This window comes from Chiloscyllium plagiosum, unplaced genomic scaffold (assembly GCF_037043375.1).
Source record: "Chiloscyllium plagiosum isolate Xiang-an unplaced genomic scaffold, Cpla_swu_hap1 HiC_scaffold_24, whole genome shotgun sequence".
NCBI lineage: Eukaryota > Metazoa > Chordata > Chondrichthyes > Orectolobiformes > Hemiscylliidae > Chiloscyllium > Chiloscyllium plagiosum.
In genome coordinates this window covers 64,599,862-64,613,627 of record NW_028270162.1, presented here as the reverse complement: position 1 = coordinate 64,613,627, position 13,766 = coordinate 64,599,862, and the positions used below count along the sequence as shown (strand labels likewise).

Sequence of the window (13,766 nt, the reverse complement as noted above, 5' to 3'; positions counted from 1 at the left end):
ATCTAAGTACGTTTTTACATGTTTTGATATAAGCTTAAATATGCAGAGGTAAACCCATCCACCCAGATACCCAGCTGCTGAAAAATCTGGATCAGGAAAGTATTCAATCGACCAGCAGCTGTCAGAGGCAACAGTTTACTGATTTGCTCTGCATTGAAATATTAAATCCTTATGAAATAATGAGAACAATATCCAAACAGCCAAATTCTGGTTTCTTTCCCACTGCAGTGAGGGAAATAAGGAATCTAGTGCCTGACTGAATGAATAAGAAACTACATAACTAAATAATTGAACAATTACAATCAGAAAGACTGAGAAGCAAGTGTAACTTAAATGGATCAATTCAATGGCAAATCAGATACAAAATGAGAGAAGAAAAAAAACATGATTCAGAGAGAAAAAAAGACAATGTTTAAAAAATAGTTTAATTTTAAGTTTGCTGCTTTTAGAATTTCCAAGTACTAATACTTCACATGATGATAACTGTTCAGTGCCAGAAAGGTTGTCAGGCAGTAATAAACATCAAACACACTGATTAATGAATGGTTAAAATGATCAAGGTCTTTTTTTAATGTGGAAGTGAATTTAGTTTGCATATACTGCTGAAATTCAGCAACTTCATGACCCTCAATGAATCTGCAAGGCAAGATAGGCATCTCAGATTATGTTTAACCACGTGCCTGCCCTCACCTAACGGTTGCTGTAATATTTATGCATAAATAGTCACAACTAATTTGAGACATATAAGATAATCAGAGGGTTAGACAGGGTAAACAGTGAGAGCCTTTTTCCTCAGATGGTGATGACTAGCCTGGGGGGACATAATGTTAAATTGAGGGGTGATACTCATAGGACAGATGTCAGATATTGTTTCTTTACTCGAAGAGTAGTAGGGGCATGGAACGCCCAGCCTGCAAAAGTAGTAGACTCACCAACTTTAAGGGCATTTAAATGGTCATTGGATAAACACTTGTATGAAAATGGAATAATGTAGGATAGATCGAATGGCCTATACTGCTCTGTAATGTTCTATGTTCTAGGTTCTAATCTCTCCAGTAGTTGGAGAGCACAATCTTGCCCTAGTGTGCAGCCAACCACACTGCTCAGGCTCATATCGAGAGAAAAATGATTCCGTCTGGTGGGACTGGGCAGAACATGGAACTGTAACCACAGCTTTAGAACTAAATTCATTGGGATGATGTCAGAAGCTACTTCTTCAAACAAAATATTGTGGAAATCTGGAACAGTCTTCTCTAAAAAAAACTACTAAAGGCAGGTCAATTGAAAACGTCAATGCCTAAATGGATAGATTGCTAGGCAGTTATCAAGGTTTACAAAATCAAAGAAAGACAATGGAAGTTAATAAAAGCAAATAATATATAGGTCAGCAATGACCTAACTGAATGGCAGGTGAGCCTTAAGAGACCCTGAATGGCTAACTCCAGTATCTAATTGGTTCAGGTGGATCATTTCCAAAGATCATTGATGGAGAACAGTACTCGTCATGGGAAATGTCAAAAGGGAGGATACAGAGCTGGGCTGAGAATTGGCAGATGGAGTTCAACCTGGATAAATACAAAGTGATTAATTTTGGAAGGTCAAATTTGAATGCTGAATACAATGTTAAAGTCAGGATTCTTGGCAGTGTGGAGGAACAGCAGGATCTTGAGGTCAGTGTGCATAGTTTTAAAAAAAGGAGTTTATCTTTTCAGTTAAAAGTGGAATTTTCAGTAGCTTGGCGGTACACCATGCATCTGTACAGGCAGCCCAGCAATTGGTTAGAAGGTAGCTCATGTTCGTTTGTCCTTTCACAATTATGTTTGTGAAAGCACAGCATGGATGTGAGAATGCAATTGTCATAAAAAGATAAAAATCACACAACACCAGGTTATAGTCCAACAAGTTTAATTGGAAGCACACTAGTTTTCAGAGCGCCGCTCCTTCTTCAACCTGATGTTGTGTGATTTTTAACTTTGTACACCCCAGTCCAACACGGCATCTCCAAGTCATAAAAAGAGGCAGAGTTCTTATTATGCAATCAAAGATTAGAATGAGCTATCCCCAGGCAGTCATTTGCTGTTGCCTCTGAATATCTCCTACACGAGTTCAACTGGGAGAGCATTGAGTGCTGAAAGTGCAACATTTCCACCACCTTATTCCAACTGGAAAAGGAATTAGCACAACATGGGAGAGCAGGATCTTAGAACTTCACTCTGCACAGAAAACACACATTTTTAAAAGCAAATATATTTTGCTTTGTCTCCTAGTTGATACAGAAGTTGAGATGCTTATTTTAGAAATTCAGCCAACAAATACAACTAGTTTGTCAATAACAGGTTGACCAAGGTTGAGCCACGGATATGGTGTATATGGATTTCAGTCAAAAAGTCTGGTGCTGGAAAAACACAGCCGGTCTGAGGAGCTGGAGAGTCGTTCATCAGGAACATTCCTGATGAAGAGCTTATCCTCGAAACGTTGACTCTCTTGCTCCTCGGATGTTGCCTGATCGGCTGTGCTTTTCCAGCACCACACTTTTTGACTCTGTTCTCCAGCATCTGCAGTCCTCACTTTCTCCTCCCTGTAGATGGATTTCAGTACAACATTTGATAGGGTTCCCCACGATACACTCATTCAGAAAGTTCAGAGTATGGGATACAGGGAAATTTGGCTGTCTAAATACAGAATTGGAGAGTGGTAGTGGATGGTAAATATTTCGCCTGGAGGTCAGCAACCAGTGGTGTCCCGCAGAGATCTGTTCTTGGGCCTCTGCTCTTTGTAGTTTTTATAAATGACTTGGATGGAGTAGTTGATGGCTTTGTTAGAAAGTTTGCCATTGACAAAATGGTCAAATGTGTTGTAAATAGTGTGGAGAGCTGTTGCAGGCTACAATAGGACAATGACAGGATACAGAGCTGGGCTGAGAATTGGCAGATGGAGTATAACCTGGATAAATGCAAAGTGATTAATTTTGGAAGGTCAAATTTGAATGCTGAATACAGTGTTAAAGTCAGGATTCTTGGCAGTGTGGAGGAACAGCAGGATCTTGAGGTCAGTGTGCATAGATCCATCAAACCTGTCATCCAAGTTAATAGGGTTGTTAAGAAGATGTATGCTCTGTTGGTTTTCATTAGCAGGGGATTGAGTTCAAGAGCCGTGTGGTTTTGCTGCATCTCTAATAAACTCTGATTAGACCACACTTGGAATATTGTGTCCAGTTCTGGTCGCCTCATTACACGAAAGATGTAGATGCTTTAGAGAGGGTGCAGAGGAGATTTACCAGGATGCTGCCTGGATTGGAGGGCTTGTCGTATTAAGAGAGGTTGAGTGAGCGAGGGTGTTTTCACACTGAAGACAAGAAGGGAGTGAGGTGACTTGATAGAGGTGTACAAGGTAATGAGAGTCATAGATGAAGAGGCATACATAAGAGGCATACATAGATGGACTTTTCCCCAGGGCAGAAATGGCTGTCACGAGGGGTGATAATTTTAAGGTGATAGGAGGAAGGTATAGGGGAGATTTCAGAGGTAGGTTATTTACACAGAGAGTGTTGGGTGCATGGAATGCACTGCCACTGTTGGTAGTAGAGTCAGAGACATTAGGGACAAGCACATGGATGGCAGTAAATTGAGGGGTATGTAGGTTAGATTGATCTTAGATTAAGATAAATGCTCGGCACAACATCGTAAGCTGAAGAGCCTGTACTGTTCTATGTTCTATATGATGTATCCAAATTAAAAACTGTCCTATTTTAAGTCATGGCTTTGGTAGTACAAGTCCTTGAATTAGTTCGATGCTCCTTCTGCTGAGGTACTTGTTTGTTTTCCAATGGAAGTAGTTTGTCTACATCTACAATGCTACTGGCCTACTTTTAATATGAAGGGCTTTTGCCCGAAACGTCGATTTTGCTGCTCGTCGGATGCTGCCTGAATTGCTGTGCTCTTCCAGCACCACTGATCCAGATACTTTTAATATGGGTCCACACAAACTTTCATGGGGACATAGGAAACAGCTTTCTTTTATTTATTATTCATTCATGGAATGTGGGCATTGCTGGCTTTGTCCACACAAACTTTCATGGGGACATAGGAAACAGCTCTCTTTTATTTATTATTCATTCATGGAATGTGGGCATTGCTGGCTTTGCCAGCATTGACTGTCCATCCTTAAAGTTTCCTGAAAAGGCATTAGTGAAGTGTCTTCATGAACCATTACAGCCTTGGCCTCTGGCACACCAATAGTAGGGAAGTATGACTGGGATTGTGACTGTGGCAATCAGTCAAGTTACTTCCAGAATCAAACTGAGAAGTTGTTTCATGTGGGACAGTGGATAGGATCTCTCCTTTCAGAAAATGTGTTGACTCTCATTTAACAGATTATTTTATCTGGGAAACTCTCTCGGTGATCAATTATTACATTCTGATGTAAGACTAATTTCTGATGTAAGTCTGAATTTCCTTTCATGTAATAAGAATGTTGGAACATTGGCTTCTGTCCAAATTAGTAGAACTTACTTGCACTTCATTAATGTTTTGATCTCACATTAAAATGGCACAGATCTTTATCCCAAATTACTTGGATTATTGGTGGAATTTAGTTAGATAATTACATTCCCATGTTTTATCTCAATTTGCTTTTCATTTACAGGTTATAGTTTTACTTCAGATAGTGTTTCTTCCCCAGAACAGAGAGCCTTGACATATCATCGAATAGTTGAAGCATTTAAATTTGGATATGCAAAGAGAAGCTTAATGGGAGACCCATTATTTGTCAACATGACTGAGGTAAACTATCAACCTAATGCTGTTCAGTTAATTGTAACAACTTCATCTTGTACAGTCACACTGCATGCTAACTGAATTGTCATTAGTTCCTGTTCCACCTTGAATGTCCATGAGTGTGTGTTAGGCCATGTCTAGGTAATCATATGCATATGAGACTGGAAAAGCACTGAAGTTTCTTCCGTAATCTTTTGGGCCTCCCAGGACTATGTGATGGGTTTGTAAGATTGATTGGAGACACCAAATTCATTGATAATTAACTCAAGGGATTAAAATGACAATCTGTATGTGGAGCTGGAAGACAGAGTTAAGGTTTTAAATGAGAACATTGCTGTGGGAGACAAGAGCTCTGACATTAACTTTCAAAACCTTGGCCAGAGGAGCACAACTAATATGGTACCATTATTCAAGTTCTATGGTAGGGATAATTCAAGAAACAACTAGCCAGTGAGTTTAACATTGAAAACAGTTGGAAATTACCAGAAAACAATTCTGAGAGACAAAATCAATCTCCACTTGAAAAGACAATGACTAATCAAGGATAGTCAGCATGGTTTTTTAAATGGAAGATTATGTAACAAATTTGCTTGAATTGTTTGAGGAGATGCAGATGAGTGTAATGCAGTTGATGACTTCAGTAAGACTTTTGACAAAGTCTCATATGGCAGACTCGTTAAGAAGCTAAGCGCCCAAAGGGATCCAGGGCCATTTGACAAATCGTGTCCAAAATTTGCTTAGTGTCAGGAAACAGAGGGTAATGGTCGAAGGACGTTTTGTGACTGGAAGCCTTTGTCAAGTAGAGTATCACAGGGTTCATGCTGGATCCCTTGCTGTTTGTTTAGCACATTAATGATTTAGACTTGATCAGTAAGTTTACAGATTGCAGGAAAATTGCTGGTGTGGTAAATATTGAGAAGGAAAACCTTAGCTTACAGGACAAATAAATGGATTGATTAGGTGGGTTTAATAGAGCAAATGGAATTTAATCCTGAAAAATGTACTTTGGGTGGAATAACAAGATAAGGGGTGCATGATGAATGGTAGGACCTTGGGAAGTATAGAGAATCCGAGTGACCATGGTGTGCATATCCATAGATCCTTAAAAGGCAACAGGACAGCTAGATAAGGCAGTTAAAAAGACATATGTCATTTTTCATCAAAGCATTAAATACAAAAGCAAGGTTATGATGGCTTATTTATAATGTTTTGAGGAAGGGTCACCAGACCCGAAATGTTTACTCTGGTTTCTTTTCACAGGTGCTGCCAGATATGCAGAGGTTTTTCAGCAATTTCTGTTTTTGTTTTTGATTTAAGGTGTTCACAGTTCTTTCAGTTTTCATTTATAATGTTCATTAGACCACCGCTAGAGTACTGTCTGCAGTTTTGGTTGTCACACTACAGAAATGATGCGATTGCATTTGAGAGAGTATAGAAGAGATTCACTAGAATTTTGCCTCGAAATCAGGGAAATTGGGAGGGCAAAAAGGGGACATGAGATCACTTTGGCAAATAGAATTAAGGAGAATCCAAAGGGTTTTTACAAATACATGAAGGACAAAAAGGTAACTAGGGAGAGAATAGGGCCACTCAAAGATCAGCAAGGCGGCCTTTGTGTGGAGCTGCAGAAAATGAGTATTTTGCATCAGTGGAGTTTGCACATTCTCCCCGTGTCTGCCTGGATTTCCTCCGGATGTTCCAGTTTCCACCCACAGTCCAAGGATGTGCAGGTTAGATGAATTGGCTATGCAAAATTGCCCATAGGGTTAGGTGCATTTTCAGGGGTAAATGTAGGGGAATGGGTCTGGGTGGGTTGCTCTTCAGAGGGTCGGTGTGGACTTATTGGGCTGAAGGGCCTGTTTCCAGACTATAGGGAATCAGTAAGGCATTTGACAAGATTCCCCATGGGAGACTGGTTAGCAAGGTTAGATCTCACGGAACAAAGGGAGAATTAACCAGTTGGATACAAAACTGGCTCAAAGGTAGAAGACAGAGGGTGGTGGTGGAGGGTTGATTTTCAGACTCCAGTGGAGTGCCACAAGGATCGGTGCTGGGTCTCCTACTTTTTGTCATTTATATAAATGATTTGGATGTGAGCATAAGAGGTATAGTTAGTAAGTTTGCAGATGACACCAAATTGGAGGTGTAGGGGACAACGAAGAAGATTACCTCAGATTACAACAGGATCTTGATCAGATGGGCCAATGGGCTAGGAAATGGCAGTTGGAGTTTAATTCAGATAAATATGAGGTGCTGCATTTTGGGAAAGCAAATCCGGCAGGACTTATACACTTAATAGTAAGGTCCTAGGGAGTATTGCTGAACAAAGAGACCTTGGAGTGCAGGTTCATAGCTCCTTGAAAGTGGAGTCGCAGATAGATAGGATAGCGAAGAAGGTGTTTGGTATGCTTTCCTTTATTGGTCAGAGTACTGAGTACAGGAGTTGGGAGGTCATGTTGCGGCTGTACAGGACATTGGTTAGGTCCCTGTTGGAATATTGCGTGCAATTCTGCCTTCTTATCGGAAAGGTGTTGTGAAACTTGAAAGGGTTCAGAAAAGATTTACAAGGATGTTGCCAGGGGCTGTTTTCCCTAGAGCATCGGAGGCTGAGGGGTGACCTTTACAAAATTATGAGAGGCATGGATAGGGTAAATAGACAAAGTCTTTTCCCTGGGGTCGAGGAGTCCAGAACTAGAGGGCATAGGTTTAGGGTGAGAGGGGAAACATATAAAAGAGACCTAAGGGACAACATTTTCATGTATGTGTATGGAATGAGCTACCAGAGAAAGCGGTGGAGGCTGGTAAAATTACAACATTTAAAAGGCATTTGGATGGGTATATGAATAGGAAGGGTTTGGAGGGATATGGGCCGGGTGCTGGCAAGTGGGACTGGATTGGGTTGGGATATTTGGTCGGCATGGACGAGTTTGACCAAAGGGTCTGTTTCCGTGCTGTACATCTCTATGACTCCTATGTTGCAGCTATGATAAAGACTGATTAAGTTGGGATTGTTGTCATTAGAGTAGAGATGGTTGTGGGGGGGAATCTGATTTAGATATAAAAAGGTATGAGGTGCATAGATGGATTAGATAGGGAGAACTTTTCCCCTTTGTAGAAGGACCAATAACCAGGGTTACTGTTGCAGTAAAGTGAGAACCATGAGATTTAGAGGGGATTTGAGGAGAGAAAAGTTTCATGAAGTTTCATAAAGTTACAAGAAGTTTCAAAAGGGTTGTGAGTATCTGGAACTCATGGCCAAAGGGGTGATAGAGGTAGGAACCATCAAGACACTTAAGATCTGTTTAGATGAGCACTTGAAATCTTAATATACAAAGCTATGGGGCAAATGCTGGAAAAACAGGATTAGAATAGATAGATGTTTAATGACTGGAATGGACAAAATGGGCCGAAGGACTTGCTCTGTGCTGTTAAAAATTCTATGACTCTAACCTGTTTGCAACCAGTTTTGATTCAGCCATTTCGGAAATCAAATGAACACAGTCAGATCTCATCCACAATTTTAACTTTCCACAAAAAAGAATATATTTTGTTCTGGAATTATTGGAAACTGTACAGCCTAAAGAACCCATCAAGAATCAAACCAAATCTTTTCCAAGTCAAACATACAAGTCTTTTGACAAAGTCTTGAAGAACAGGTTAATATTCCAATAGAACTATCTATTCCCCAAACAAATAACACCATCACTAATTAGAGATGCTGTTGTTGTAGAAGAGGCAATCTAATTTCCCTAAATATTATTGTAGTTATACCAACATAAGGCCTTTCCACAAGTACTACTTGTTCAAGGTGTGTGATCAAACTGCCAGATTGATTAAATCTCTGAACTAATGGAAATCAGCAGAAAAAGAAGAAGCTTATCAACTTCATGTGAAGTGTTTCTATATCTTGTCATAGACATCTAATAAACAGAATAATCAAGTCAAAGACTTGGGGAGCAGTGGGAGAGATAAGAAGAAACTGTAAACTGCATGTTATAAAAATGAGTCATTAATATTAATAGCAAAGGGAGAAAAACTTAGAAAAGAATGTTGTGTGTAGGCTTTAGTACTTTAGAACAACCTTGTGATGATGTCAATAAGCTGTCCCTACTAGGTGTAAATACCAACGTGGGAGGAGTTAGATAGATAAATAATACAATATTGATACAGTTCAATAATCTCTTAGCAATCCAACATTCAGATTAGAGTCAGGTATGCCTAAGATTACCATGTACAGTAGTAGTTAGCATTAATATACAGCAAACAGGGTTCTAAAGTAATTTAAGCCTAAAGACAGCTCTTTACATTGCCTTCTCCTTAATTAGTTCACTTGATCTCAAACGCCTGGGTAGGAGTGTAAAAAGCATGCCTCAAAAGAGAATATTCAAAATTATATTGAATTTTGAAACAGTAAATACAACAAATTGTTTCCACAGGCAGGAAGTTCAGTAATAGGGAGATGCAGTGAGTTGCAGGTGTCTGAAAACCACTGCCAGGTAGTGGAAAAAGATTTGAAAATAATTTTCAAAACAAAATCAAATTTATGGGTTTGACAAGCTAAAGTTTGCAGAGCTTTTATAGAAGTGGGAATGGGACTAATTGAACAGACCATTCAATAAACCAACTTGAATATGATGGACCAAAAGGCCTTAGCCTGTGCCTTTGTTTAGAAACAATCTTAGAATCATAGCAGCCCATTATGATTCTCTGAAGAAGCAGAGCTGAAAATGTGTTGCTGGAAAAGCGCAGCAGGTCAGGCAGCATCCAAGGAGCAGGAGAATTGACGTATCTGGCATGAGCCCTTCTTGCAAGGATGCCTTCCTTGAAGAAGCTCTCACTGCTAATCGTCTCTGAAGAAGCAGCCTAGTTTCTGAAATGATGTGCGCCAGTTGCTGGAACTTGCTGTACAAACTGAACATGCCTTACTGACATGCCTCAGGTTACTGTCAGAGAAGCATATCTGACTATCCTGCGTGACACCACATTTCTAACATCAACTATCCTATGTCCTCTATGAATGAGACTGAACCTTTAAAATTGACTTGTGTGTTTTTGCACTTTAGGTTGAGCCTTCACAAGCCCATTTTATGGAAAACCTGAACATTTAGAAGATAGAGAGACTTTCATCCATTCAGCCTAGACGGCATTGAAGTCTTAATCTCTGAAGAGAAGGATCTACTTCACTATACTAATCATTTTATTCTTTGGATTCTTTTCACTAACAGCTTATTTCCAATATGACTTCAGAGTATTTCGCGACAAAGCTGTGGAGTAAAATCACAGACGATACAACACATCCTATAGGATACTATGAGCCTGAGTTCTACACCACCGATGATCATGGGACATCCCATTTGTCCCTTGTGGCAGAGGATGGCAGCGCTGTGTCAGTAACCAGCACCATTAATTTATAGTAAGAGATTACTGGTCTTAAAATATTCATTCATAGTGATAACATCTCTATTTGCGTCTTTCCCCTTAATGTTTCTTCTTGGTCCTGCTAAGGTTGGGCATGAGAGAGTAATAGGGTGAATCATTTGGTATATGAACGTTTCCATAGCTCTTTTTAGCCACAACAGGAGCTGTAATAAGGGAAGATAGAAAAATAATTCCACAAAAGAATAAAGGAAAGAGAATGATGATCCCCTACACTTGTCAGTCACCATAACTTTACTTTTTATCATTTACTACATAACGACAGTGACTATAGATCAGAAGTATTTAGTCAGCTGTAGAATTCTTAGGTTATATTTTGCCATTGAAGTTGCTTTTTCATTGCATATTATAGCTGAAAATGTGTTGCTGGAAAAGCGCAGCAGGTCAGGCAGCATCCAAGGAGCAGGAGAATCGACGTTTCGGGCATCTGCAGTCCTCACTTTCTCCTCATTGCATATTATAGTTCTTATAGGACTTTACCTAACATTCACCTGTCTGAAGCTCCCATAACGGCCTACACAGTATCATTCTTCATTCATATCTGTATGCACTGGGTCCCACCACCTCTAATTTGGCTTTCCATATCTACCCCTTTCTGACTCGCAGTCTATCTCCTTATTACTATCTACCTAGTTCTTCTCAACATAGGATGAAGAATCTTGGCCAGGCTGTTTCAGTACCGTTACTGTACTGACATCTACCTGACAACACAGAAAATTGACCTGTGCACAAAAAGCAGACCCAACCCAACCAAATACTGCCCTATCCGTCTATTCTCAATCATCAACAGATTTTGAAGGAGGATATTGGCAGTTCTACCAAGTGGAAAGGAGTAACCTGTTTACTAATATTCAGCATGGGTTGTGCCAGGACCATTCAGCTCCTGACCTCAGTGAGTTAGCAATGCTATCACCACTGAATTAATTAAAGACAAAGAGGCAGCAATTAAATTAAAATATGACTATTGATCCTGCTGTGTTACAGGTGAACTGAGGAGTTGCAGGCAAAATATTTTGAGTAGTAATGCAGTTGAGCTACTGTGCATTTGGTACAGAGTGGTATCATCTATCCACATTTAGAGTACTGTGCACATTTCTGGTCTCCATATTACAAAAAGAAGATAGAGTCACAAGAGAACGTGCAAAGAAGATTTATTCTAAAACTGTAGGTTATAATTATCGAAAAAGAGACAGAGGCCCTTTTCTCCAAGAATGAGAAAGTGTGACTTTTAAAATCTGAGATGGTAAATTCTTAATAGGAGAGATATATAAATGTCTTCACATCTGCTCGTGTATGAAACTAAAGTTTCATAAATATGAAATAATTACCAATAAACATCATAAAGAAGTCAGGAAAAACCATAGTGCCCCCAAGACTGTTGAAATCTGGAGCTTGCTATTCAAGGGGAATTAAAAAATGTGGTGCTGGAAAAACACAGCAGGACAGGCAGCATCTGAGGAGCAGAGAATCGATGTTCCTGAAGAAGGGCTTATGCCCGAAACGTCAATTCTCATGTTCCTCAGATGCTGCCTGGCCTGCTGTGTTTTTCCAGCACCACATTTTTCAACTCTGGTCTCCAGCATCTGCAGTCCTCACTTTATTCAAGGGGAATTGCATAGATATCTTTAAGGGAAACTAATAAAGTACCTGAGGGAGAAAGGGAGAAGGATATGCTGACAGGATGAAATGAAGTAAGATCAAAAGACGATAAACAACAGAATAGACCAATTGGGTCAAATGGGCGAAAGTGAGGACTGCAGATGCTGGAGATTAGAGTTGAGAGTGTGGTGCTGGAGAAGTGCGGCAGGTCAGACAGCATCTGAGGAGCAGAAAAATCAATGCTTTGGGCAAAAGCACTTCATCAGGAAAGATGGGTCAACTGGGTTGAATGGCTCACTTCTATATTCAGGTAAGAGATGTGGTTGAGAAGGTGAGACATTTATGGTGAATGACATTGTCACTGTGAGCAGCATATTTAAATTCCACTTGCTCAAAATCTGCAAGCCAGGATTTGCCAATTGAAGTCTGATGGTGAACTGTTATTACAGAGAAGGGCAGATAGGCTCACCTGTTAGTTGGCAATGGTGGAGAGGAGGGCCACCCTCTTTCCTCAATACTGACCAAGGAGACCACAGTACCAAATACTGCTATTTTGGACTGAAATGTCATCTGGGTGAAAGTGAGGTCTGCAGATGCTGGAGATTAGAGTCAAGAGTGTGATGCTGGAAAAGCACAGCAGGCCAGCAACATCCGAGGAGCAGAAAAATCGATGTTTTGGGCAAAAGCCCTTCATCGTGAATGAAGCTGAGAGCCTTGTAGGTGGAGAGATGAATGGGAGAGGCGTGGGGCTGGGGGAAGGTAGCTGAGAGTGCAATAGGTGGATGGAGGTAGGGGTAAAGGTGATAGGTCAGAAGGGAGGGTGGTGCAGACAGGTTGGAAGGAAGATAGATGGATGGGACAGGTCAAGGGGACAATGCTGAGCTGGAAGGTTGGAACTGGCATAAGGTGGAGGGAGGGGAAATGAGGAAACTGATGAAATCCACATTGATCCATAGGTTGGAGGGTCCTGAAGCAGAAAATGAGGTGTTCTTCCTCCAGGCATCACGTGGTAAGGGAGTGGCAATGCAGGAGGCCCAGGACCTACATGTCCTCGTGAGAGTGGGAGGGGAGTTGAAGTGTTCGGCCACAGGGTGGTCGGATTGGTTGATGCAGGTGTGCCAGAGATGTTCTCTGAAGCGCTCTGCGAGTAGGTGTCCAGTCTCCCTAATGTAGAACAGACCATATTGGGAGCAACGGACACAGTAAATGACGTGTGGAAGCGCTGCATTCCACTGCTGCACTTTGGAGCAAACCAGCACCACTCATGGGAATGTTACTGCCAGAATATTCTGCATGCAAGAAGGGGCACCAATCTTACGGACTGGAACCAGATGCATCTAAGGGTTCCTCACTTGCTCTCTTAGTGCTCACTCACTTTGAGCCTGCTCAGATGGTCACACCATCTCTGCCTTGCATTACCTTGCTTTTTTGCCACCTTAGTCAGTGCCAAGAGGCTCATTTTTAATGCAGAAACAGCTTGCCATGGTTATTGATAGTCATCAGCCAAGGCAATGGACATAATGCTACATGATTCATGTAACATCAATCCTACACCTGCACCCTTTGCCTTATTATGTGGCAAATGCCCTGAATGTGCTTCACACAAATAGCTATCTCTCAAGGTCAAAGGTGAATTGTCTTCAGAGCATGTCCTGAGATGTTGGTGACTGCAGTCCAGAATGTACAGGCTTGGAGCAGCAAGCTGAAGTCACCAGGTACTTGCTGCAACTTTCATGCTGGGACTTGTCACCATCAACTTTATATCTGGTAGTTTGGAGATATGCAAATTGAACAATACTAAACCAGGATTAAGAGATAATTTCACACAAATGTATGCCTCCCTGTCAAGGGACAGTGGGAGTAGTCTTCCAAGAAGGAAGGTGAGTACATTGAGCAGAAGGAACACCATCTTCTGCATGATAAGAGCTTGTTCCTGCAGATGTGAGCGAGATGCAA

General features: G+C 40.8%; 1 protein-coding gene across 4 annotated transcripts in view; it reads left to right on the top strand.

Moving 5' to 3' along the window:
* The window catches only part of LOC122562890 (glutathione hydrolase 1 proenzyme-like), a 150,080-nt gene that overhangs the window by 115,559 nt on the left and 20,755 nt on the right, over positions 1 to 13,766 (top strand). For all 4 annotated transcript variants that reach the window (XM_088000279.1, XM_088000277.1, XM_088000278.1 and 1 more), the window contains 2 exons: positions 4,645 to 4,781; positions 10,001 to 10,188. In XM_088000279.1, coding sequence (XP_087856405.1) covers positions 4,645 to 4,781; positions 10,001 to 10,188 — 325 coding nt within the window. The remainder of the gene's footprint in view (positions 1 to 4,644; positions 4,782 to 10,000; positions 10,189 to 13,766) is intronic.